Source organism: Arvicola amphibius, chromosome 7, assembly GCF_903992535.2.
Source record: "Arvicola amphibius chromosome 7, mArvAmp1.2, whole genome shotgun sequence".
NCBI lineage: Eukaryota > Metazoa > Chordata > Mammalia > Rodentia > Cricetidae > Arvicola > Arvicola amphibius.
The window spans coordinates 117,606,473-117,634,390 of record NC_052053.1 but is presented as its reverse complement, the minus strand read 5'-3'; the positions used below and the strand labels follow the sequence as shown (position 1 = coordinate 117,634,390).

At 37.8% G+C, this 27,918-nt stretch overlaps 1 protein-coding gene across 1 annotated transcript in view; it reads left to right on the top strand.

Annotated features, from left to right (window-relative positions):
* The window catches only part of Mipol1 (mirror-image polydactyly 1), a 204,244-nt gene extending 176,966 nt beyond the window's left edge, over window positions 1-27,278 (top strand). The window contains 1 exon segment of the mRNA XM_038335748.1: window positions 27,044-27,278. Within this exon segment, the coding sequence (XP_038191676.1) occupies window positions 27,044-27,278 (235 nt within the window).
* The last annotated feature ends 640 nt before the right edge of the window (window positions 27,279-27,918 follow it).

Here is a 27,918-nt window from a genome sequence, read left to right as displayed (position 1 = left end):
ACAGGGTGGAGTTCTAGAGTTTACAGGAGTCTTCCTTTGGTTTGAATTTATCAGCCCCCTGCCAAACAGAATGTTCTCTGTAACAAGACAAAAAGATTTTTGACACTCCATCAAGTATTGGAAGTCATTCCTCTATTTGTCTTTGCCTCTTAGCCCCTAGCCATGACCTTCTTATACAACACTAAAAATGCTAACTATGTTTCTGTGACTGGGTCTCACTCTTTATTATTTCAGCTTTCCCATCCTCTGTTCTACCTGTGGTCTGCACCTCCTGCCTGTTTTGTGGCCTTGCACATTATCACCCTTGATACCTCTTCTCTTCTGCGTTGATGTCACCATTTCCAGGATTCTGTGTCTTCTTTTCTGCTTTCTTCCTTCAGTAACTTCCAGAGCTTCTGAATATATAATTCAAATTTGAATATTATATCCTTTCACAACTTTTAAGATATATTACTCTTCTTTTTTTCCTGCTGATTCTACACTGAACTGATTCGAAATGATTCAAATCAATTTACCTTTGTAGACTTTTTCTCATGGAAGATATTAAATTTATTTCACCTTGGTGTTCTGAAATCTCTTAAGATGTCTGGGAATATATTTCTTTCATTTATTGTGATCTGTTCTTAAAGATTATTTCGACTTGAAGATTCTCTCCTTTCATCCCTGAACAATATTCCTTAAGATTATTTGTAAGCCCCATCCCACTTCTTTTACCCTTGATGTTTCTTTCTGGTTTCCTAATTGCCAGAGGTTGTACCTCAGAGACAGATTAAAGTTTTTCTTAATATTTTAAAATCCTTACATTTCTGGTATGTGCACTTAAAAATCTGTTTAACTTATTTCAAGTCCATTTTTATCATTTATTTGAAATATTATGTGCAGCATGAATAATCAAGTTTTCTTTCTAACTTTTATCTTAGTAATTGTTATTTTTTATTCTCTTAAATTGTTCTTTATTTTGTAGCTCTTTTTTATACCTTCTGATTTTATATAACTAACATAATGTTTTTCCTATCTTTATGAGTCTACTAATTATTATTTTCCCTAACCCAGCTTCCCTTATACTTAATATATACATTTTCCATCCTAAAGTAACTTAATACATTTTATAACATTTAATATGAATGTGAATGTATGACAGTGTCCTGAACTTCAGAAGCTTTTTAGCCTGATATTTTTACTCTGTCAAACTTGTAAATTACCTAAGAATTTACTGTGCTGCCTAATAGAAGTATCACAAGCTAATTAAGATCCAAATAGAGAAATACAATGTGTTTCTTTATTCAAATTATTATAATTTTTATATTTTTGAAATTACAGAATATTGCTAATCAGGATATTTTCTTTTTTTTCTTTTTTTAGGTGGAATATTCTGAAGGTATCTTTTTATCTTAACCACTTTTTTGCTTTATAAATAATACCATTCAAAATTTCCAACTCCTCCCCTCCTACCATTTCCCTTTCTCTCTCCCATTCACCCTCCTCCTTCCCCCTCAGTCCTAAGAGAGGGTAGGTTACCCTGCCCTGTGGGAAATCCAAGGCCCTCCCCCCTCCATCCAGGCCTAGGAAGCTGTGCATCCAAACACACTAGGATCCCAAAAAGCCAGTACATGCAATAGAGACAAATCCCAGTGCCGTTATCATTGACTTCTCAGTCAGCCCCCATTGTCAGCCACATTCAGAGAGTCCGGTTTGATCACATGCTCTTTCAGTTCCAGTCCAGCTGGCCTTGGTGAGATCCCATTAGATCAGGCACACCTTCTCAGTGGGTGGACCAACCCCTTGCAGTCCTGAATTCCTTGCTCATCTTCTCCCTCTTTTCTGCTCTTCAACTGGACCTTGAGAACTCAGCCCAGTGCTCTGATGTGAGTCTGTCTCTATCTCTCTCCTACCATCGCCGGATGACGGTTCAATGGTAATATTCAAGATATTCCATCAGTGTGGCTATGGGAAAAGGCCAGGTCAGGCACCCTCTCCTCTACTGCCCAAGGACCTAGCTGGGGCTATCCCCTTGGGTACCTGGGAACCCCTCTAGAGCCTATGGTGTTCTTGACAGCTCTTCCCAAGATTATTCTTAGTGACTTAATAAACATGCTATATACTATGTACTCATCCTGTCTCCTGGAATACCTACTCTTTCTCCTTTACCTATATGCCACCCCTGCGTCACTTCTTTACCTTATCTTTCATTTTGTTGTATGTGTCCAACTAACAGTAGTAGAATGAGAAGGAAAGCAGCTACTGGATTATTGTAAATGTGCCTGTTGTATATCAGACAATTTGCAAATAGCTTTATTTTAAAAATGAATAATAGTTTCAAATATGGCAAAGTCTTCTTAATTTGGAAAAGATTGTATTCCAAAACTTTTCCACTGTAATGAGTCTTCCTGTCCAACCAGCTAGCTCCCAAATAATGACATGAAGACTTATTATTTATAAAAGGTGGGCCTTTAGCTTAGGTTTGTCTCAACTAGCTCTTAGAATTTAAATTAACCCATATTTTTAAATCTATGTTCTGCCATGTGGTGTTACTACTCTTCCATCTTGCACCTTCTACATCCTCTCCATTTCTGGCTGGTGACTCCACCTTCTTTATCCGAGTCCTCTCTGTCCCCAGAAGTGCCACCTTGTCTGCAGCCAAGATTTTCAGAAGTTCTCCCTAAATCAAATATGACCTTAATTAATTTTAAAGAGAACCATAGCATTTTGTTTCCTGTAGGAAGTTAAGATATTCTTAAAATATATATGAAGGCTTAATATAGCAGTTTTCTATGATCCAGTATCTCTCAGCAGCGATTGTCTTTTGTATATTAGCATTTAAAAATTCAAGTCAACAGAAACACCAAACACAATCCAGAAACCCTTTTTTAAATCTCATCTTCATGTAACTTTTTTATAAATATATTACTTACTTTCTCTTTGCTCTCTATTTTGAAGCTATTTTTTTCTGTGACTGTCTATACCTATTTTTTACTTTATCTACCTAAAGGTTTTCTTGTTGTGTACAGCTTTACTGTACAGCTGCAGTGTTCTTTGATCATGAAACAAACCTTAGATGACTACGTCAGCCACCAAGCAACTCTAGCTTAGCACATGGCACTGGCATATGTTGCTGGCAGTTGGTTCCAGCCCACAGGCAAGGGCAGGAGCCCCATTTCTGTATGCTGCTAAGCACTGGCCTGTTGCTGTTTTTTTTTTTTTTTTTAACTCTTTTTGCTCTTTTACTCTTTGTTCGTTTCAGGAGCCCAACACTCAGCTCCCAAATAAATACATATGGAAACTTATTTCTTATAAATTCCTGACCTTAGCTTGGCTTGTTTGTCACCAGCTTTTCTTAACGTAAATTATCCCATCTGTTTTTCCTCTGGGATTTTACCTTTCTCTATTTCTGTATAGCTTTTCTTTCTTCCTCCATTGCTGCTTGTATAACTGAGTTGCTGGCCCCTTTTTTTCTTGCTCCTTGATCTTCTCCTCCCAGATTTCTCCTTCTGTTTATTCTCTCTGCCTGCCAGTACTGCCTATCCTTTCTCCTGTCTCACTATTAACTGTTCAGCTCTTTATTAGATCATCAGGTGTTTTCAACAGGCAAAGTAACACAGCCTCACAGAGTTAAATAAATGCAACACAAAAGATGCAATACATCTTTGATTGTCATTAAACAATCAAATGTAATACATCTTAAAATAATATTCTACAACAGTGGCCCACCTGAGAGACTGCAGGACTAGGAATCCACATCTGGCTCCTTGTCTAGAACTTTTCCTAACTTTCTCTGGCACGATGTTTGGATATTCCAGCCCCATAGTGGGTGCCACATATAATGAATCTTTCTCTGTCCTGCCAGCTCCCAATAATGAAATGGCAACTTCATATTATTTTATGAAAGGGTGGCCCTCAACTTAGGCTTGTCTCAACTAGCTCTTATAACCTAAATTAACCATAATTTTTTTATCTATGTTCTGCCATGTGGTGTTACCACTCTTCCATCTTGCACCTTCTACATCCTCTCCATTTCTGGCTGGTGACTCCACCTTCTTTATCCCAGAGTCGTCTATGTCTCTGGAATTCCAGCCTAACCTCTTCCTACCTAGGTATTGATCATTTGGCTCTTTATTAAACCAAGCACAATAACATTTTTACTGTATAAGGAATATTCTGCAACATTCCACTCCCCTATGAGCAGTAAATTAACCTCCCATGGGGGTATTTCTGTCATTATTAAACAATGAACTTTGCTCTATAGATATGATTCATCCTCATGAAAATTAATTTAACTATAATTCATAGTAGTCATGTAATTGAACAAAACAAAACATACTGGCAGAAAAGTAGTTATTGATACCTTGAGAGGTTGATAGGCAAAGCATGACTTTTATATGACAAAGGATTATTTTCCAGGGAGAGACTGTACAAAATAAATGTTCAACAGATTTGTATTTGTCAAAATATCTTAAGCAAGTTGTCCAGAACCCTGAGGTTTTTTAGTCTTTTTCTCTTTGCTTACTGTTTCACATTAAAAACAAGAATAAGCCAGGCATGGTGGCACATGCCTTTAATCTCAACACTCAAAATCAGGTGAATATCTATGAGTTCGAGGCCAGCCTAGTCTACAAAGGGAGTTCCAGAACAGCTAGAGCTACACAAAGAAACCCTGTCTTGAAAAAACAAAATAGAAAAATGAGATGAAGAGAAAGAGGTATGATCACTCAGCAATCTCTCTTTTCATTGCAGCTGGAATAACAAAATATGAAATCTGGAACTAAGCCAAGTTATAATTATCTAAAAATGATTTTGAGTGTAGATTTACATTTAGTAAACTTTAATTTGTTAGAAAGGCATGTGTTGCTGAAATAAACTTGAGGAGCAAGTGAAAGCTTCATGAAAGGTGACCATATCGAGTATTCTCCACTTGAAGTGTCTTGCCAGCTTCTGAGTAATGCTTTGACTTGATTTGAAGCTTTTGTGAGTAATAGATTTTAGTGCAAGTTATTACAGTTCTTTCTGAATAACATAGGTCAGGAAGAGTTCATCTGTAGGTGTGGCAGCTGTACTGCTTTGGAGGACTGTCTTTAATATATCTACTTCATTAATTGTCATGAATTTTTTTAATAACAAAACCAGTTCATCAGGTTTAACCAGCTAAGAGCTGTTCTTATAGTTGTTATCTTTATTGTCAGAAAGAATATTGTGAAAATAAGGAATTACTGTCCATGCTTTAACTCTTGACTAAACATAGAAAAGCACTATCCATGAACAATAACTGAGGGGGATATTATCAAGTTGACATAGAGTGTTTCAGTTGCGCAATTCCATTAACTCTGAAGCCCTATGCTTTGGTTTCAGTGTCTTTTCAGTTAGGAGTAATGCCAGCACCGTCTGCTCGGTTGCTCTCAGTTAATGTGATTAATGTCAAGCAGCAGGCTGTTCATTCTTTCTTCCGTAAACCTTAGTCCTTGGGTTTTAGGCTAAATGCCTTCTGTGCACTTGCACAGGTATTTTAAGAAGCTACAATATGAGTTGTAAAATAAATGTTAGCATGTACATTCTATTTACTAATGAAAGGCAATTTCCATCTGATGATCTTTAATATGAAATCATGCATGCAATTTCAAAGTTGTATTTTTCAATTTAAGAATTCCCAAAAGCTTTCTTAGACATATGATTGTTTTGTGTTATTGTCTATGTTCTTTGTCTCTAATATATAAGGTGATAAGCACTTGCCTCTTGTTAGGTGATTAGTGGCCTGAATTGTCTTAATATAGATGGTTTAAAGGTATGAAAAAGGCAGTGGTGGCTTTCTCTAGATTCCACAATTAATCATATCTCTTAATGACCACTTTTTTCCAGTTTATTTATTTTTATTAAAAATTGCCATCTCCTCCCCTCCTCCTCCCCCTTCCCTCCCCTCCCCCTCCACCCATACCCCCACTCCCTCCCTCTCCAGGCCAAAGAGCCATCAGGGTTCTCTACACTATGTTGAGTCCAAGGTCCTCCCAACTCCCTCCAGGTCCAGGAAGGTCCAGTTGGAATGGAACTGATGGAACAGGGGACCAAACCGGGCTCTCTTAATGTGGCTGACGATGGAGGAGGACTGAGAAACCAAGGACAATGCAATGAATGTGAACTCTACAGCATGGACGGGCTCACTGTGAGCCTTAACCTTCACCTGGCGATGGATGGAGATAGAGACAGAGCCCCACATTGGAGCACCGGGACTGAGCTCCCAAAGTTCTGATGAGGAGCAGAAGGAGAGGGATCATGAGAAAGAAAGTCAGAACCATGAGGGATGCGTTCACCCACTGAGACGGCAGGACAGAACTAATGGGAAGACCACCAAGTCCACTTGGAATGGGACTGATGGAAACATGCGACCAAATCGGACTCTCTGAAAGTGGCTGATGGTGGAGGCTGACCGAGGAGCCAAGGACAATGGCGATGGGCTTGGTCTCTACATGTACGGGCTCTGTGTGAGCCTTGTCAGTTTGGTTAATGACCACTTTTAAAGACTATTGTAGTCCAAGGCCCTGCCCCCTCCATCCAGGCCTAGGAAGCTGTGCACCCAAACACACTAGGATCCCAAAAAGCAGTAAATGCAGTAGAGACAAATCCCAGTGCCATTATCATAGACTTCTCAGTCAGCCCCCATTGTCAGCCACATTCAGAGAGTCCGGTTTGATCACATGCTTGTTCAGTCCCAGTCAGCTGGCTTTGGTGAGCTACCATTAGATTAGGCACACTGCCTCAGTGGGTGGACCAACCCCTTGCAGTCCTGACTTCCTTTCTTGCCTTCTCCCTCTTTCTGCTCTTCAAGTGACCTTGGAAGCTCAGTCCAGTGCTTCAATGTGGGTCTCTGTCTCTATCTCCATCCATCGCCTGACGAAGGTTCTGTGGTGATATTCAAGATATCCATCAGTGTGACTATGAGACAAGGCCAGGTCAGGCACCCTCTCCTCCACTGCCCAAGGACCTAGCTGGGAACATCCCCGTGGACACCTGGGAAACCGTCTAGAACCAAGTCTCTTGCCAAACACAAATTGGCTCCCTTAATTAAGATATCTTCATCCCTGCTCCCATATCTGCCCTTCCTCCATCCCATTCCCCCAAGCTCTCCCCAATCCTTCCCTTCTCCCTTCTCTCTCTCCCCATCTCTCCTTCACCTCACCTCACCCCAACCCCCATGCTCCCAACTTTTGCCTGGCGATCTTGTCTGCTTCCAATTTCCAGGAGGATCTATATATGTTTTTTGGGGGGTTCACCTTATTATTTAGTTTCTCTAGGATCATGAACTATAGGCTCAATGTTTTTGTTTATATCTAGAATCCACTAATGAATGAGTACATACCCATATTCATATTTTTGGGTCTGGGTTATCTCACTCAGGATAGTGTTTTCTATTTCCATCCATTTGCATGCAAAATTCAAGATGTCATTGTTTTTTTACCCCTGAGTAGTACTCTAATGTGTATATGTGCCACACTTTATCCATTCTTCCATTGAGGGGCATCTAGGTTGTTACCAGGTTCTAGCTATTATAAATAAAGCTGCTATGAACATAGTTGAACAAATGCTTTTTGTAGTATGATTGGGCATCTCTTAGGTATATTTCCAAGAGTGGTATTGCTGGATCCTGAGGTAGGTTGACTCCCAATTTTCTGAGAAACCACCACACTGATTTCCAAAGTGGTTGCACAAGTTTGCATTTCCACCAGCAATGAATGAGTATTCCCCTTACTCCATATCCTCTCCAGCGTAGGTTATCATTGGTGCTTTTGATTTTAGCCATTCTGACAGGTGTAAGATGGTATCTCAGAGTTGTTTTGATTTGAATTTCCCTGATCACTAAGGAAGTTGAACATGACCTTAAGTATCTTTTGGCCATTTGAACTTCTGTTGAGAATTCTCTGTTCAGTTCAGTACCCCATTTTAAATTGGGTTATTTAGAATTTTAATAACTAGTTTCTTGAGTTATTTATATATTTTAGAGATCAGACCTTTGTCTGATGTGGGGTTGGTAAAGATCTTCTCCCATTCAGTAGGTTGCCTTTTGTCTTAATGACTGTGTCCTTTGCTTTACAAAAGCTTCTCTGTTTCAGGAGGTCCCATTTATTCATTTTTGCTCTAATACCTGTGCTACTGGGGTTATACGTAGGAAGTGGTCTCCTGTGCCCATGTATTGCAGGCTATTTCCCACTTTTTCTTCTATCAGGTTCAGTGATAAGATTTATATTGAGGTCTTTAATCCATTTGGACTTGAGTTTTGTGCATGGTGATAGATACAGATCAATTTTCATTCTTCTACAGGTTGACATCCATTTATGCCAGAACCATTTGTTAAAGATGCTTTCTTTCTTTTGTTGTATAATTTTAGCTCCTTTGTAAAAAAATCAGGTGTTCATAGGTTTGTGAATTAATATACGGGTCTTTGATTCGATTCCATTGGTCAATGTCTTTGTTTTTATGCCAATACCAAGCTGTTTTTCATTACTGTAGCTCTGTAATAGAGTTTGAAGTCAGGGATGGTAATGCCTCCGGAAGTTCCTTTATTGTATAGGATTGTTTTGGCTATTCTGGGTTTTTTGTTTTTCCATAAAAAGATGATTATTGTTCTCTCGAGGTCTGTGAAGAATTTTGTTGGGATTTTAATTAGGATGGCATTGAATGTATAGATTGCTTTTGGTAGAATTGCCATTTTTACTATGTTGATTCTACTGAGGAGATCTTGTCTTTTTCTACTTCCCATGTAGATTAGATCCATGTATGTCTCTCTTAGGTCCTCATTGTTGTTTAAGTTCTGGGATTGTGATTTGTGCGCTGGTTTTCTTCATATTTCTAATGCAATTTTCTACCCATAACTATGTGAAATAAACAGCACTATCTGTCTTTCAAATGTTGAACAATCTCAATTTCAGTCAAACAATCTGACCCAAATCACATAACAGTTAAATAGAAGAACCAAGGTTTTGACTACAAAACTTTATATTCCTTTTTCCCTCTCAGTGACATTTCCCGGCAGTCTTGAATTTCATTGGTAATAGAAGTTTCTTCTAAGTTTCTTGAGGTGAAAATCGTTTCCTTCAGCTTGTGCCACATATGATCATCCCAATACTATGGCACACTGAAACATTCTAATTCATGCATTTTTAGAAAGTTGGTGATACTTTGTGAAAATTCCACTATTTCACTAACATTCTGTTTCAGTATGATGCCAGCAATTTCTTAATAGCTCAAAATTGTATATTGTAGTTACCAAACTGAATATTATTTTATTTCTGTGTATTTTTTCAGTAGAATAAACTTATCCCAAATTCTGTTAATCATTGTGTTTTAATAAACTACAAAGTAAGAAAGCTGATGAAATTTTAAAGAATTCTTACCTCATAAAGTACATGCAGAAGAAATTCCATATCTTCTATTTGTTAATATTTTTAGTTTATTTCTGAACTCAAACCTTTTAGAGAACACAGTAAAATAAGTAATATATTTGCCAGTTTTTATCTCTTTATGTAACCAAACCCAATTCCTGTTATATTATTTCCATATTCAATCTGTCTTTCAAATAACAGACATTTTCTTTAATAGTAAGCAAGATTATATATACATTTCCCAACCTAAATGTGTTCCTAGATTATATCTGCCATAATTTCTCCAGATGAAAAACAAATTTAGTTGAGGATCACAATCCATTTTTATACTGGATTGTGGCTTAGCTCAATACAAAACAGCTGTAGGATCACAGCAAAAAACAAGCATATTATAACTGGATTTTCACATAAAGGAAATTAAGTTTTGCTTATTGAAATGACCTAATATTTTTTGCTACAGTAAGATATTATAAAGTAAAACAATCTGCCTCAAATCATATTAAATTCCCTGTTTCATTTAAATTAAATTTGTGTTTTAGATTAGTTTGTTATTTTGAAGAGATACATAGTAGTTGTATTTTTTACTCCTAAATATAAATTCCTTATAACAAATAATTACCAAAACAGGTAGAGATATTAATGGACAACAGAAATCTCTTTTTGTGGTTTCATGCCTTTTCTTAATATCATAAACTTGGACTCATCCTAACATTTTTCTCTCAGAGGTCTAAAAAATCTTTTGAAAAACAATGATACTTGAAATTTTTAGAAGATAATCATCCAGGAATTTTAGTAATTTTCAAAAATTACAACTAATAATTCTTAACTTTCATAAAACATTTGAATATATTTATAAATTAAAGAATTTATTTTGTTATTTATGTCATTTATTACAGACAATGCATAATTTTTTAAAAAGATAACTCATAAAGTATAAAATTTAAAATAAAACATTAGTTTTTAAACTCAAAGAGTTTGTGTCTTGGAGCCTTAAGTATAGGACAGAACACTGGTGAGCAGTGTTCCGGACCAGCATCTGCATCTGGATCTTCCTAAAGCTGGGTGAACTTTATTCTTAAGTTCTGAAAGAGTATCCCTATTCCTCTATTCCATTATGTCCATAACCACAACACATAGCTCAGTATCTAGCACTCATAGTTTAAAAAATATGCTATAGACACTCCCTGAATGACTGAGAATGCAGTGTCCCCAGCCAGACCTATCATTTCCTTCATTGACTTCCCAGCAACTCAAAGGTGAGATTTTTCTTGGTGTCAGTGATATGAGGACATCTGTTTCTAATAAATCTTTCCCTTGGTTACTTATAAGTATCTGCAACAGTCATTCTCAAACTACTAATGCTGCGACACTTTTAATACAGTCCCTCATGATGTGGTGACCTCCACGCAATACAAAATTATTTTGTTGCTACTTCATAACTGTAATTTGCTACTGCTGTGAATCACAATGTAAAATGTGATATGCAGCCACCAAAGAGGTTGAGACCCACAGGTTGAGAACTACTCACCTGAAGTACCCTAGAACTAGCAATGGGTTTCTTATACCTCCATTACAGTATGCATACCCTACTCTAGTCTGAATACCCTTTTTTCTTATTTGATGAATTGTTCCTTTCCACCCTCAGACAGGACATCATATGTTCAGTGAAGTCCTCCCTCTCAGTCTGGGGTAGGGGCTCCTACTGTGTACACCTGTGGACTTCTGAGCTTGTTTTATACAATTTCTGAAGCCAGTTCCTGAGAGGAAACATACTAAACTAAAGGGGGTTTACAGCCCAAATCACCTATAGCACCATTCTGTATTTTCCAGAACTCACCTTGCTGGTAAAATACCCTTAATGCCGTCTGTCTTTGTGCGCATATGTGCAACTGTGACTCATAGCCTGAAAAAAAAATTGTAATTTCCTGTTAAAGTGTTCATCTATTTCACCGGCAGTATACTCAGTTCATATTTTTCCATTTACATGGTTAATTGGTTGCCTGTGCAACCTGATCATATTTTGAATTTGTTCCAGCTGGCTTTCGTGGCTATTTTAGGTTGAAGCCCTGGACATGTACCTGCTGGCCTGCCTGTAGTTCTTAGTGGAACTTCTTCAACAATTGAGAAGTAAAGAAACACATTTATATTTTTAAAATTCAGAGATAAAAATCAATGTAGATATGACTTTAAGAGACACAAGCCAGAAATATGAGATGTAAAGTATTTGTATTATATTCCTTTTTTCCAAACGTTCACTTTTTTTCAGGTCAGCAATGTACAAATTGAAATTCATTTTAAGGCTTGTGCATAATTCTTTATTTTATTAAAGTATACAGTACTATTAAATAATCCTTTGGTCAAGTCTTAGGGAAAATTCACAGCACTTGAAGTTTTGAAGACATCTTTAAAATTAACTTTATGCATTGTGGATAGTATGGAATTATTTTTTTGTAAACAAAGACTGCTTGTTTATTTCCCAGCCACTCATACCCAAATAATTACACAGAAACGATATTAATTACAATGCTGTTTGGCCAATAGCTTAGGCGTGTTCCTAGTAGGCTCCTACATCTTAAATTAACCCATTTCTATTAAAGCCTCCAGGAAAGGTTCTACAGTCTTTTTCCTTTGACAGCTACATGGTGTCTCCTGGATTCTGACTACTCTCTCTTCTTATCTCTGTTGAGATTTCCTGCCTGGCTTTACTCTGCTAAGCCATTGGCTGAAACAACTCTATCATCAACCAATAAAAGCAACACACACAGAAGGACATCCTACATCAATTTCTCTTCTATATACTATCCATATATAGATAAATACCTTCCTCTTGGCCACCTGAGAGGAAGTAAAATAAACAGGTCAGTCAGGATTGTTAAGTCTGATGTTGCCACCTCAAATTCAGCACATTTGTGATATTTTTCACAACCTGTTTATTCTAACATGTTTTGTTTCAGTTTAGCCCTTTTTAATTTTTTTAATTCATTTCTTTTATATTGGTGTTTTGCCTGCTTGTATGTTTGTGCACCATGAGCATGCCTGTTATTAGTGGAGGTTAGCAAAGGGCATCAGATCCCCTGTAACGGGAGTTGTGAGTGACTGAACCACCATGGGGGTGCCAGCTATGAACTCATGTCCTTTGCAAGAACAGCAGGTGCTGAGCTTTATCTCCAGCCCCATTTTTAACCCTTTGATATAGGTTATAGTTTGAAAGGTTGTTAATTCAATATAATGCTCTGAGTTTCCAGTTCTTATTCAATACTTAGGAAGATAATTTTTGGACCTAATGTCATTAGACTATTAAAATTCAGGTCAGTATTTGGTAATTATATTAAACATCCTTTAATATCTGTAAGTCTGAAATGAGCATAAGTTTAAAGAATTTAGCCACATTTCTAAAAAAAATATCTAGTTAATTGCCAAGTAGTCTAAAAATATTTAAACTGATAAAATTTCTTACTTACAAAATGAAACTTTGTTTTTAAAATAATGAGTTATTAAAATAATAACAAAATTTGGAGGCTAATTGAAAATATAAATGTGTAAAACACAACCTTTTCCATAGTGAATAAAAAAAAAAAACAGTGACTCCCAACTTTACAGAGTATGTTGCAGTTCTATAGCGACGGCAATTGTATAACATTTCCTTATGAGAACAGCTATACAGTAGGTTTTTTAACAAGCCTAGTGTGGTGTTCAGTAAAGTGAAAGGGCCTAGATTGTTTTATCCTTTGGAGTCGGCAGTCTGCCAGGAAGAAAAGTGGGTGCTTTCCTTTCACTCTTCTGCTTCTGTGATAGAGTTGTATATAATTTAAATGAACATCCTTTTATACTAATTCTCATGCGGTCTTTTTCTGAGCAAGATACTAAAAATGCAATCATCCAAATGCTTTTACACCTACACACTATATTGCTGAACCAATTATTTATGGAAGGGAAGGAAAGATAAAGTTGCTTTTAAGAGTCCTTTAACATATCAGTTTGATAACTAGCAAAACACCTTTACAGCCATTAAATATTTACCAAGACTTGGCTTTAGGTAAGGGGGCAGTTTAGTGCACCGCATTTGACTCTCTGCAATGCCATTGATTAGCTATCAGAAGGACAGAGTTAATAAGTAACTTTAAGTATTACAGAGTGCTCTACATTCTTGTCAAACCTTTTCTCTGAAGACAACCTAAAAAAAAAAAAAAAAAAGAAGTCAGTTACAGCCAGCGTTACCCCCACCAATGATTGCACAAGCACAGCTCTGAAGGAAAGGGAGGCCAGGCAAATCAGTTGAGCGGTGCTTAAGCAATGCTTCCTAGTGACTGTTGTCATTGCTGCTGGACTTTAGAACTGAACATGTTTACATTTAATTAGAAAGGACACACAGTTTACAGCACAGTAGCTATCAATATCGGATCAGAATTGATTTCCGCTTTCTCTCCAGTGATTGCTTCCTTCAAGCTAATTAAAAAAGGCATATAACCAAATGACTCACATAAATTTTAAAGCAAAGTAAACAGTATTCCCTGGAGAGCCAAACAAATGTAAATGGCATTCATCCTGATTATTAGCTAAATTTTTTAAAAGAATTCTGATGCTTATAAACGTGTTGTAAGTCGTGTTTTAGTGTTATCAGACTGGTTATATGCAAGTGTTTCCCTTTGAAGAAACCTCAGTGAATTGCTTTGCCTGATACCTCAGATCTAAATGAAACAATAGCCTCAGTTTTATCTTTATAATCCCTAAAACATGGAGATAAGTCAGTCTGCAAGAAGATTGGGCTTACTTTGTCAGGTCCTCAGTTTCCACATGTTACACAGAAAAATACGTTGAAATCACCATTAAAATTTTTCTTTTCAAGAAGGGGCATAGACCACATGTGTCATTTGCTAAAAGTAGAGGCCCTCCAAGACTAGCAGTTTCTTTGTAACTACCATGGGTAAATTTATGTATAAAAAAAAATACTATGCAAGATTATTTCTTTGTTCTCTGATCTGTTGGAAAGAGACTGGATTTCAGTTTCACTAGGTAATATTTTGCTAATTATGTAAACTTCTGTGGCAATCAAAGAAATGAAGGAAAATGGGAGAAAAATAGAGGCTTCCTTCAGGAGAATCATGTCTTAGCCTCCCTTCTTCCTTGTCTGTGAGGTCTGCCGTGCATTCCACATGTCCCCTGGAAGGCTATCAACACACCAGAAAATATAGAATGATTCAGATTGAACACAGCCCTTAAGAAATGTGGTGTAACTAATTTTCATGTATTTAGTAAGCATTCTACAAGTACTACAGATAAAAAAAAAAGTAAGTAGAACTTCTGTAAGACAAAGGCTGTAGCTCAGTGGTGGGGTGCATTATGGAGGCTCTGGGTGCAGTTCCTAGCATCCCCCAAATAAACTGTTTTAGTTGCTATTATGCTTTATACTTGTGTGTGTGGTTGTTCAATAAATATCCAGTGAATAACCCCTTCAAAAATTATTTCACAACAAGCAAATATACTCAGGCTTCCAGTAGCACTTGTTCTCAACACTAGAGGTAAACTTCTGAAATCAGGCAATGATGCTGCAGTAGTGAGTCCCCTCAGAGTCTTCCAAGGTAGACTAACTCTTAAAAGATTTGCAATGCTTACTTTTCTCAATTTCATTTAAATTTTTAAAATCTTATGCTCTGTATTACCCTTACAGAGCAACCAACCTGTAGTCCACATTGGATACTGAATATAAAATAAACATGCAGGGCTTAGATACTTCACAAAGATTCTCATCAGCCATTAACACAGAGAAATAAAGGACTGTGTGATGTGAGGTAAAGAATCGGGAATCACTTATTCTTCAGATATTGACTGAAAAACACTTTTTGGTAATAGATTAATATTAAGTGGTTGAAAGGGGGAACATTAGTTTTTGAAGATTTTTTTTCTGATTCATGCTCTCTATTCAGTTTGAAACTACATGAGAAAGTCACCTAGCCGGCCCCCTGAAGTGGGTGCTGGGATCGAAATTCTGGATCCCTGATAAAACAGTAAGCACTTGGAACCACTGAGCTATCTCTTTGGCCCTTAATGTATGTTTCTCATGTATGTGGAGACTCATATATGAGGGGAGAGGGGGGAAACATGTAGAAAGGTATTCATCCTAACTGAATTGTTATGAATAAGTAGTTGCATGATGAGACCTGCACTGAGGAGCGATACCCAATACACTGAGGAGATATACACTACTTTCTTCGCTTTAGAAAACCCCATGTGACACAATTCTGGCAAATGAGATAAAAGCTTTTGCCTAGTCTCTAAAGGGTTTGTTTTTTGGCTTATGTAATAGAAAGGAAATACAATTTAAATTTTCTGTATTTTTTTTTCTTACTAAACTCTTATCCTGAACACAAATGTGATGCCAGAAGAATGGAGCTATGATATAACAATCATGAGAACAGAGGGGATATTTAATAGTGAAGCAAGAATGTGCCGTGAATGGATTCATAACAACATTTTCAACATATGCCTACAGTCTAGACTGTCTATGCTGGGAAGCATTCCCATGCAAGAAATATAAGCCTCTTTTGAAAAAAAAAAAAAAAAAAAAAAAGAAAAAAGAAAACCCATTCAAGGAAAAGAGCAAGAAGAACCATTACAGTAATCCACTAACAAAAGTAATACTGGCATTCTATGTAAGGGCAGCAGCAATCAGAAAGGGGTTAAAATGGAAAGATGAAGGAGGGATATAAGTGCAAATCAGCATAATTGATTAGATAGTAACTTGGGAGATACATATTAATAATGATACATCGGTTTGAAGTCTGATAGACAGAGAATATGGCTGCACCATAGGAAATGACAGGAAGATAAAGCTCCTTTGGGAAGGGTATTAAATGAGATCATGAGTCACATCCAGACATCATGTGGTAGTTATTTACAGAATTGTAATTTGACAATATCTCCAAGGTGTTTGTGCGGACCTGGTGCTCAATGCAGCCATCTGTGGCAGAGACGAGTTTGCTATGTTAGAGATGATTAACTGCAAGAGTTGAGAACGAACTGATATGAGAGAGATGGGTGAGAAGAGAAGGCACCAACAGTCTAGGCAAAGGCTAAGTGGAGGAGGAGAAGCGCTCTCAAGGAGACAGAGGAGCTTTGGGAAAGTAAACAGAAACCAGCATGAATTGAATTACAAAGCAGGTCAGGAAGGTGGTTCCAGAAAGAATTGGCTTCAGATAGGTAAAATAGATGCAGCTTAGATAGTGTCGTAATGTTTAGCAAATTCAGTAACACCTTGAGCACAAAACAGATCACAGCCCCTTGAAATGAAATTGATGTGAAGGCAGCAATGATAGAGCTAATAAGCCTTTCTAATTAGGTTCTAAAGCTAAATAAGGCTTTCTAACTATTTCTTAAATCGAAATAAGACTTTCTAGTTAGGTCCTAAAGCTAAATAAGACCCCCTAACTAGGTCCTTTTATCCAAATTATAATATCTAGAGAAGGTAGTAAATCTGAATACCAATATGTAACAACAAAAATTTTCATAGATATTCTGGTTCAGGTAATTAGAAATGAGTTCCTGAACTTTATTCTATGTTGTAGATTTGGACTCTAGCGTGGTCCCATTTTATCCAGCTAAGATTCTAAAACTGACCCGTTCAAAAGAATAAGCTAAAGCTTACTTATTAGAGAGAGGTATGTTGTCCTTTAAATAGTGGGAACATTGTTAGCCCTATAAAAGTCCCCATAACCAGGGCAGAATCTTAAAGTAGATCTCAGTAGCTTCCCTTCGAAATCTTTCAGTAAACATGTCATTTTTCTAACCCAAAGACCAAATTCCTTACATAATTTATCTCTAGCCACATTTCAACGCTGTCTTCACACTAGCCTAACAGGGCTTCAATTAGCTCCTCAGTCTCCTTCTAAACTTTTGCATATATGACACTACTTTTCTACATCTCATGAGTTTTGGTAAATTGTGCTTTCATCTTTACTATGTTCCAGTTTTTCTCTCTTGGCCCATATGCACTTAGAGTTTTGTTGCCTAACTTCCAAATATTTTTCCAGCCCTGTTTATATATTAATTTTTAGTTTAATACCATAAAAGCATAGGAGCATATCTTATGACTTCTGATCTTTTAATTTTATCAAGGTATGTTTTATGGTCCATATAATACAGTATATCTTGGCAAGTGTTTCACTTAAGTTTGAGAAGAATGTATAATCTTCTGTTGCTAAAATTATTCTGTAAGTGCCAACTCTGTATTGGTAAGTGATGTCTTGAATGACTTGACGGTATGTGAAATAAGCTGGTCACAAACAGGTAATACAGTGTACTCTCATTTACATGTGGAATCTTACAATTTGAATTCAGAAGCAGAAAATATAATGATGATTACCATGGATGTGATGTTTCAGATGTATAATTTGGATTAATGGATTCTGAATATAGTTTAAATAATGTGATAACTACAATTAAAAACACTACATTAGATACTTGATATTTCCAGAGATAGGAGATCTCATTTTTCTCAAGTAAAGTAATTGAATGGCAAAAAAAAAAAAAAAACTTTTTTAGAGAACTGCCTTATTCAAAGTTGCCACTTTTACATATGGTATGTGTCCTTGTTCTTAGTAAACTCTTCTCTTTTTGTATCTACAAGATTGGTGGTGACAGTCACCACTGTTCCTTGCATTGATGATAGGCATCCTCATGCTGCCTTTGTGCTTCTGCTATTTCCTTCCACACTGCTTTGCATTTGTTTTATTGTTTAAGGTTCTTGTGGAGGAAGGTTAGAGTGCTAAGTTAGCACATTTCCCATTTCCTAATGTGTACATTTAGTGCAGTGACTTTTGCTCTCAGCACTGTTTCAGCTTTGTCTACAAATTTTGGTCTCCTGCACTCTTATTACCATTAACTTCGGTGTATTCTTTAATTTTCCTTGGAAATTCCTGTTTCATTCAGATTTTATTTGAACATATATTGTTGAGTTTCTAGGTATTTAGTGACTTTCCTGTTAACTTATAAAGTCTAGAGGATGGGCAGAAAATGTAGTTCAGAGGTGAAGAGCACTGACTGCTCTTGCAGAGGACTCCAGTTCAAATCCTAGCACCTACATGGAAGCCCACAACCATCCGCATCCAGTTCCAGGCAACAAATGCCCTCTTCTGGTCTCTGCAGGCCCTGCATGTATGTAAATCACATATGTGCAGGCAGAACACCTGTACACATAAAATAAAAATAAAGGAAAGATTAAAATAATAAATAAAGAGAACCTAAAGTAACATTAACCTTCTGTTGCTAATGTCTGGGTTTTTTTTTTATTTTTATTGGAGAATAAATCATATATGGCTTTAATTCTTTTAAATTTTTGAAATTTTGTCTTGTGGGCTTATTTAAGATTATTTAAGGACATTGCCTATCAAGGTATATGTTCTGGGGACAATGGAAAATAATGTGTGTCTTGCTGCTATGTGTATCTTGGAGTAGTTTGTATATTATGGTGTTCAATGATGTTGAGTTATTCTGTACCATTTGGTTATCTAGTAGAGAGTATTAATTGTCTTACATTATAACATAAAAATATTCTCTCTGAGGTAATTTTAACTTATTTCTTTAAATTAAGTCAGCTGTGCCAAAGAGGAAGCAATAGTGACATCACCAGGCTGCCGTGTTTACGCGTGAAATCTCTGGGTCCACAAGTTCAACCATGCTGAAGAGATGGTCTTCCCTCTGAAGCTTATTCAGAATTAAAGCCTGTTGAAATACAAACTAATTTTTCCAAAATTATGTAAAAGAAGCTATTGTTTTTTTGAAAGGACCTTGGTGAATTAATTAATGCAACTAACCAGAGCATAAAGGCAAACACTCCCCTCCACAAGTCAGTGCATACTCTTGTTTTGCATACTTTGCTTCGGTCCTATTTACTCTGTAAAACAAGCCGAGCCTGCCTCTCTTGCTCTCTTTTTTTTAAAGAATGACTTAAGGATGTTATCAGTAGCTGAGTAAAAGTTGGGGAAACTGGTTTTCTTCTCCTAATTCATGAAAAACCTGTAGCAACAAGAAATTGTTTTCAGCGGTGTTTACAAAATATCTTAGTATTGCATAATATGTTGAAATGTCAACTAGATGTAAATCGTATAAAAATTTCACAGATAAGAATGCCTTGTGCTAAGGGCTTCTTGGCCAGGGCTTGTGCTAAGATTTTTTACCCTTAAAGATCCTTTGCACTCAAGAGTTGTCTCATGTTTTGTTACTATTCAGAGAGAAAAGTATTTTCCCAGGCTTCCACAGTAGAAGGTAAGACTGAAATTAACCTATATCTTCTGTGCAGCACCAGCCAGCCCCACTCGTCTGTGCCGCACTCCGCATTCTGAAGTGATAGACTGGAGAGCTGTTATCAGGAGCTGCTCTGTACTATTGAGCAGCATCTCTGGCCCTTTTCCCTCTAAATGACTGTTCCATGGCTATGCTCTTCACAATTAAAAATGCCTTTGAACACTGCAAAATTACATCGAGGGATTAAAAAAAATCACTCCAAGTCAAGAAGTACTTACTGCACCGAGGAGGTGGTTCAGTGAGCAAAGGACTAGCTGTGCATGCACAAGGGCCTGAGTTGAGTTCTCAGCGCCTGCAGAGCCAGATGCAGTAGCACACCGGTGCTCCTCAGCAGCCTGAGAAACAGAGACGCAAAGACCAGCTGACCTCTTACACAATGGTGGAAAGTAAGAACAGTTATTTGAAATAGTCCTCTGACTGCCACACTCATACCATGGCATCCGTACAAATGAACACACCCCCATGCCATACATACATACTATGCATGCACTCACACAAAGATTTAAATAAAGGAACTACTAGTCTATATTACCTTAACTCTAAATTGTAAACCCAGACTATCCAATTAAACAGTGTATATAAATAACACCCTTTATTAAGCAATTACTGAAAGAAGCATAAGCTGAAAAGTTAAGTGCTTGTTGTAGGGCAGCGAGTGAAATGTTCTCCTTAGGACTTGAATAATGCACCATGCAGAGAAGAGAGGACATAAGAAAAGTAGCATCAGATGTGGTGTAAATGAAAAAAATGCAAATCAACAAGTACCTCAGCTGAACCCGTGTGTGGCATTACAATCAAAAGTTTGGCAAACAGTTGAGGAGAACTTATACTACATGAAAACGCAAGCTGTTGTGTGTGTTCAGGGGCCTGACAGTATTAAATGTGTTAAGCTGAAACAGTACAGAGTCGCGATCCAGGAAAATCACAGGACTTTGGATGGAGTCAACCAGGAAATATCTGTAAAGGGAGAAAGCACTGCAGAAAGGAAGTCGGGGCAAGGCCTGTTAAGATTCAGTGGCAGAGAACCTTGGCGGATCTGGCCAAGGTATGCTGCAAAGATCATGCCACACAGCAGAGCTCACTCAACAGGTTTATTGGGAGAAGGAGGGTAGGCAGAGGCTGCCTCTGAGCAAGGGTGAAGGGGAAGTAGGGCGAAGAGACCGCTCTGGCTTTTTATAAGGGCAGCACATGCACATAGTGAGAATACCGACTTGTGCTAACAGTGGAAATGTGTTGTATTTTGGTAGCTGATGGCGATGTAGCCCTGCTGCTGCTAGGTTGCTTAAGGTGGGCTATGGGGTGGGGTTTTCCACCCAAGTGTAGTAGCACGTGACCTTATCCCAGGCCTGAGAGGACTGCAAGTTCAAAGGCAACCTAGACTGTATAGCAAATTCTAGGCCAGTCTAAAACACAGCAAGATTCTCTGAAAAAAAAAAAAAATACATACCACTTATTGGAGAAGTACACATTGAGGGACTTTTTCTATCTTGATCCTCCACTGTATTTAATGTAGTAGTCTGGAGATAATTCAAAGTCTTGTGAATTAAAATGTAGTAATGTGAAACAGTGCTGTGTTACCCTTCTCTTCTATGACAAGACACCTGAGAGGAACCATGCAGGAGGAGATGAGTGTATTTTGGCTGCCCACATTTTTCAGACACGCCCAGAAATTTGTCTTCTACATAATTCTAAATCTTGATAATTCGACAGTTGAGATTAACTATTACAGTTACTTAGTATTTTTTTTAAACTTTCTTTTTATTCTTTGTGTCTTTTATATCATGCATCTCGGTCCCATTCATTTCCTATCCCTGTATCTGCCCTCTGCCCTTGCACCCTTACCATAATAAAATTTAAGAAAAAAATTAAAATTAAAAAAAGAGAACAGGTCTCGTCATGGAAGCTGTGTGTGACACAGAGAGTCACACTACACCCTTCTGTCCAGACATCTTTCCTTGCAAGTGTTCACTGTTCAAGTCCTCTGGCTTCTGCTACACTATTGATGCTGGGCCCTCACTAGGACTCATCTTGGATATCCTGTTGTTGCCCTGTGTTGTGGAAAACCTGCAGTTTGGGAAATATAGCCCTGGTCCCTTCATGTACTCCTGCAGATCACAGTGGGTGTTGGGGTGGACCAACACATAACCCTGGTTCTGGACCTGGGTACTCACAGGGCTGGTCACTCTGCCAACTCTCTCTTGTCCTCACCACAGGATTAGTTCTGCATTGCTCTGGTGAGTTCGCCCTTTGCAGCAATGAGCAAGAGGGGACAGTTCTCCTGCTTCCATGTCCTCAGGGTTGAATCTCCCACACCTACACCTTCAGGGCCAGCTCTTCTGTGTTCCCCGGGCAGGGAGTAGGGGCCAGTCTGGAGTGCAGCAGCAGATGGGGAGCAGGGACAGCTCTCTGGCTCTTATGACCCCAGGGAGAGCTCTCCTACCTGCCTCAGGCATTGGTGGGCAAGAATGGAAGGACAACATGCCTCTCCTGTCTTTGTCACCACATGACAGTAATGGGGACAATTCTTTCATGCTTACAATATAGGGGCTGACTCATCAACAACTCCATCAACAGGATTGGATCTATTGGGCTGCCCAGGTGAGGTGCATGGCCTGCCCTCCTGAGTGTTGCAGCTGGTAGTGGGCAGGGGCTGCTCCCCCTCAGGACCAGCTCTCTCACTTAGTAATGTTTGAAAATCTCATTTTCTATACTTAAAAACATTGAATCGCCAGGCGGTGGTGGCACACTTCTTTAATCCCAGCACTCAGGAGGCAGAGGCAGGTGGATCTCTGTGAATTTGAGGCCAGCCTGGTCTACAAGAGCTAGTTCCAGGACAGGCTCCAAAGCTACAGAGAAACCCTGTCTTGAAAAACCAAAAAAGAAAAAGAAAAAAGGAAGAAAGAAAGAAAGAAAGAAAGAAAGAAAGAAAGAAAGAAGAAAGAAAGGAGAAGGAAAAGAAGGAGAAGGAGAAGGAGAAGAAGAAGAAGAAGAAGAAGAAGAAGAAGAAGAAGAAGAAGAAGAAGAAGAAGAAGAAGAAGAAGAAGAAGACTGAATCACTAAGGTTGTATAATTTCAAAACTGAAACAAAACTTAAAAATTTATTTTATTGCCTTTATAGCAAACAGGAAGAATTAGAATCCTGGGTGACATTGGTTATGTGCCTTGAAAATCTGTGAGTGATTCAACAACTCTTCTGCTTGTCTATCATTTCTTTCCACTGTAACTCACTGTAACATAGTTTATTTCCATGTTGTTTAAGGGTCTTTAGGTTGTAATGCTTCTGCTGTGCTGAAAATAGCACCTGAAAATAAATAACTTTTGAAGGAAATTATACTCAACAGGATTCCCTGAAGAAAGCTAGGCAGTGGGGTTCTAATGTCCGTGTTGGGTAGAGCGCTATGAGACAAAGGGGCACTACAGACGTTTATAAACACCCAGATGCTTGAGACTATATTCCCTTTACTTTACTTATTATTCTCCCTATTTTAGGTTCATAAAGGAAAATTTTCTTTGAAGTATAAACATTTAATTTTTTAAGTTCTTAATAAATATGTACTTCTCATAAAATAAAGTAGAACTTAAAGTTAACATTTACCTAAAATTGACCATACAATTAATAACAGAATATTAATTTATTGTCAGTGGGAAGTAAACTACAAAATAAGAGAAAAAATACATTACAATAAGTTATAAAAAATACAAGAGTAGGATTATGAAACATACTAGTGGAGAAAACATCAAAATTTAAATTTTAGTTTCTCCCTATGGCCTATGACCTCTGTGTCTGCCATGGGCTTTTGAGTGAGTTTACCATACCAATGCCTCTTGTGAAGTGGGTCTCTAATCTAGACAGAGAGTGGTTGGTTACCCTCAGATATCCCGGCCACTATTGCACAAGTGGGCACCTCCTGCCTGCAGGTTGGTATTGTAATTCTTAGGGATCACAGCTAAGTAGGTCCATTGATGCCTCCCTTCCTTCTTCCCCAGCTGACCTCATAGCCCCTTCCTGCACTGTAACAGATGGCTGGCAGAGAAGAGCTTCGAGCTTAGTTCTACCTTCATTTTTCTATTTCATACAACTAGGGTAGGTGGTATATTCAGCTTTTGGGTCTTACTGTCTTGTCATGGTGGACAACCAAAAAATATGGCAAGAGCTTGTTTTGCTAGGGGGCCTTCCCTGAACAAGTAAGTCCTCCTAAGGAAATGAAACATACCTGGTGCCGAGTTCTTTGTTTAATAACCCACAGCTTTTAGGAGGAACTCTTATAAGCCATCAGGATATCTCCATTCCCCCACATTTTGTTTGTTTGTTTGTATATATGTATTTTTAGGTTGATTATAAGATAGTAGCTTCCATATAGCTTTTTTCATATCACCTTTTTTCTTTACCTGTCCCCTAATGTTTCCCATCCTGTCAGTTTCTTAAATTCTCCATTCCCAGGATTGCACCTCTCTACTTTCATATCACCTTTGCTTTAGTACCCCTTCTCCCTTAAAATATCCCTCTCCCCACAGCTTCTTTCTACACTTCTGAGCTTTACAGGAACTCCACACTGAAGACACAAAATCAGATATTCGAATGCAGGGACACAGACAGCATGTACTTCTCTGTGCTTGGGTCACCTCACTTAGTATAACTTTACCAGTTTCCTCTGTTTTCCGGCCAATTCCATCTATTGTGTACATGTCCCACCTTCTTTATTATACCTCATCAGTTGATGAACACCTAGACTGACTCCATTTCCTGTTATTATGAATACAGTAGCCATAAATATGGATGAGCTAGTATTTCAGTAGTAAGATATAAATATCTTTGGATATGTTACCAGAAGAGTAATAAACATGTAGTTGTTCTGTTTTTAGCTTTTTGAGGAATTTCATAGATTTTCATAGTGGTTACATCAGTTTGTCCTACAGTAACAGTGAATTTAATTCTGTTGTTTAGCTAAACTGACATAGAATCAAACCTCCTTTTAAACTCTGTGTGTGTGTCTCTTTGTGTTTATACACATAGATAACTACAATCTTAGTCAGAGAAACCTCTTTCCAGTGAACTGTGGAGATTACAGACTTAGGGCTACACAAGTAAAAGAAGAAGCGACAGTGGAGTGTTCAGCCCGAAACAAGGCATTTAATATCATCCCCTCCTAGGTTCTGGGGGCATTGCAGAAGAGGAGGTAGAAAGAATGTAAAGGCCAGGAATAAGGGGAAGGGTTCCAAAAACAACACTGTATTGCCACATGCCAAATTCAGAACACAGCCATTACAATAACAACCGCTCAACAACTGCAGATGACGTCACTGGATCTGCACTGGAATGGGTGGACGGCCCCTCATTTCTGAACTGCCAGACACACAGAGAAGCATAGTCTTTGCCTTTGGTTGTGTGCCCACGTGTGACCCCACCAGGTGGCTGTGATTAAACTAAGAGGGTCAGGAAACACAACTAAATTCAAAGCCTTTCATCTGGGAAAAGACAGGTAGGGGAAAATGAGGTTGATACCAAGTAGCAGGAAGATAAGACACCGCTTGCAAGAGAGTCACTCTGGTGACACATTCCCTGCTTGTATGAAATTGTCAAAGAACTGAAAATTCAAAACCATTAAGTTTGGAGAGTCTTGCTATTTTGCCAGGGGAAGCAGTATCTAGACTGAAACCTCCCTGCTGAGTAGGAGTTTCATGGAGGGAAAGCAGTGCAAGCAAATGCCATGGGCAGGAGAAGCTTTCTACTTAAGAAACTGGCTGAAGGACAAGGTAGAAAGGCCAGATAATGCAGAGCTCCGTAGACGTGGAAAGCACAGAAGAGTCAGTCCAGTCTGTGTCAGAGTACAAACTGGGGTTGAGGTGGGAAGAGACTGTGGGTTCAAAAGCAGGTTCTGCTAGGGGGATGAGACTGATTAAATTGCCTGCCTCTCTTTGTTTCAGTATCTTCATTTGTAAAACAAAGGCAGTAAATAAAGCTATTCACAAGGGTTGTTTGCAAGTTTAGTGAGTTAAAACTTACAATTTGTTATTTTAGAGATTTTTTTCAGAGCACATGAGATGCCTTTGCATGATATTAGTCATATCATTTTTAAAAGAGCACTGTAGCTACTGCTTCTCCTTAACAACATTGGTGGAATGGGGGTGTTTGTCAGGCAATCTGAGTGAGTGGCCTTTTTGAGCTAGGATGTAAAGTCACATACCCGTCTGCACATCACTCTAATTTTACATGGGATAACCAACTGACCAACGTTTAGCAACAGTCTCTACTGTTAGGGATTAATTCAAATCCTGAAATGATTCCTTTTGATATGCGAACTGTCTTTGTTTCTATGTGATACCTATCCCACAGTGAGGCAACTATAAAGGCTTATCTGTAACTTGAAAAGAATAAATTTATAATCACTTTCATCTGAACAATTTTAGATGAAGCGTCAGACCCATGCTGGGCCAGTACTGAGGTTCTCCATCTAGCGTTTTGCAGCTTTACGAATTATATTGCTTTCATTCATATTATCAACTTGTGTCATATAGCTCAGTGGTTGTACTTCCTACACTTCAGTCGACATTTCCTTTGTATGCATATACCGGAATGATTTTATTTAATAAAAAAAGAACATCTCCTATGTGGATTTTAAATTTCCCTTATTAAATATTTATATTTTCAAAATGTCTTTATTTAATTGAGTGAGGTGCTTGGTGCCATTTCAAAATAACCTCAGGTGGTGGGTGTAATGACATATCAAGGATCTGACCTTTAGCATTTTAGGATTCTATTTGTCTGCATTTTCTTCTGCTTTCATTTAGTCTTAATTTATATGCTTTCTCCATATCGCTTAATGAGTAGATGTATTTATTATAAGAATCATTAACCATAAAAATATATATCTGAATGCATACCATCTGACTGCTGATTTTACCTTCATTCATATTTCCACTGCGCGTCTGTATAAGGCTGACGGATATTTGCACAAACCTCATTCATTCTCATTAAGGGCTTCGATAGGCCCTGGATCTCCTGGATGTCCATTCTTTTCTCACGTCTTTGCAGTCAGCTTATTATACTTTTTATTTACCTAGAGATACTTTATTTTCTAGTTCTGTGCTATTCCTTTAAAAAGAAAATTGAATGTAATATTTACACTGACATAATTAAATTAACATTTTACAGCATCTTTCTGTGTGCTCTGATATCACAGATAACCAGTTGTCTGCATAGCTCTTGGCTAGTAACAGAGTTACAGAACAATGATCAATTATAGTAATATGTTATAAAAAACCTATTTAGGTATTGCTATATTGATTTTTAGAAGTGGGAATTCCAAATGAGTATTTTTTATTAAAGAAATTGTTGAACAGTCACCCTAGATATTTATAATTGTAATTTTATGTTTTCTCAGTTTACACAAATCATTATCTCAAGAAGAGAACTTGAAGGATCAGTTTAACCATGCCCTTAGTACCTATGAAGAAGCCTTGAAAAACAGAGAGAGCGTTGTTTCCATCACTCAACAGCAGAACGAAGAACTGACCACCCAACTTGAGAAGGCTCTGACTCAGCAAGCAAGCATGGAGTTACAGCTTCAGCGTGCTCTCGAGGTCTCCCAAGCAGCCAATGAAAAAGTTCAGAAGTAAGTAAATAAAAGCATGAAACATTAAAAAAAAAATCAAAGCAAAACAACTTTCCTTTGGAAACTAAACAATATCTAGTTTTTGTTTGTAATACTTACTAATACTTTAAGGAAAAAGTGAACAAAATGAATTTTTTAGGTTACATAGTTACATATCACATCCTTTTTGATATCAAAAAAATGTTTTCTTGAGACTTACTGTTACTATAATATTGGGATAAATTGTTTATAATAAGGACAATGGCACTGGGCTTTGATTCTTCTGCATGGACGGGCTCTGTGGGAGCCTTCTCAGCTTGGTTGATCACCTTCCTGGACCTGGGGGGAGTTGGGAAGACCTTGGTCTTAACATAGAGTAGGGAACCCTGATGGCTCCTTGGCCTGGAGAGGGAGGGAGAGGGGGTATGGGTGGAGGGGAGGGGAGGGAAGTGGGAGGAGGAGGGGAAGTGATGGAAATTTTTAAATATAAAAAAATAAATCATGGGAAAAAACAAACAAACAAACAGAATAACCAACAAGGCAGCTTATAGATGGGAGAAAATATTTGCAAATTATATATCTGAAAAAGGATTTGTATGCATAAGATGTAAATAGCTGTTCCATACAAAACCAAAAACAAAGTGATTTTAAAATGAAAAAAAAAA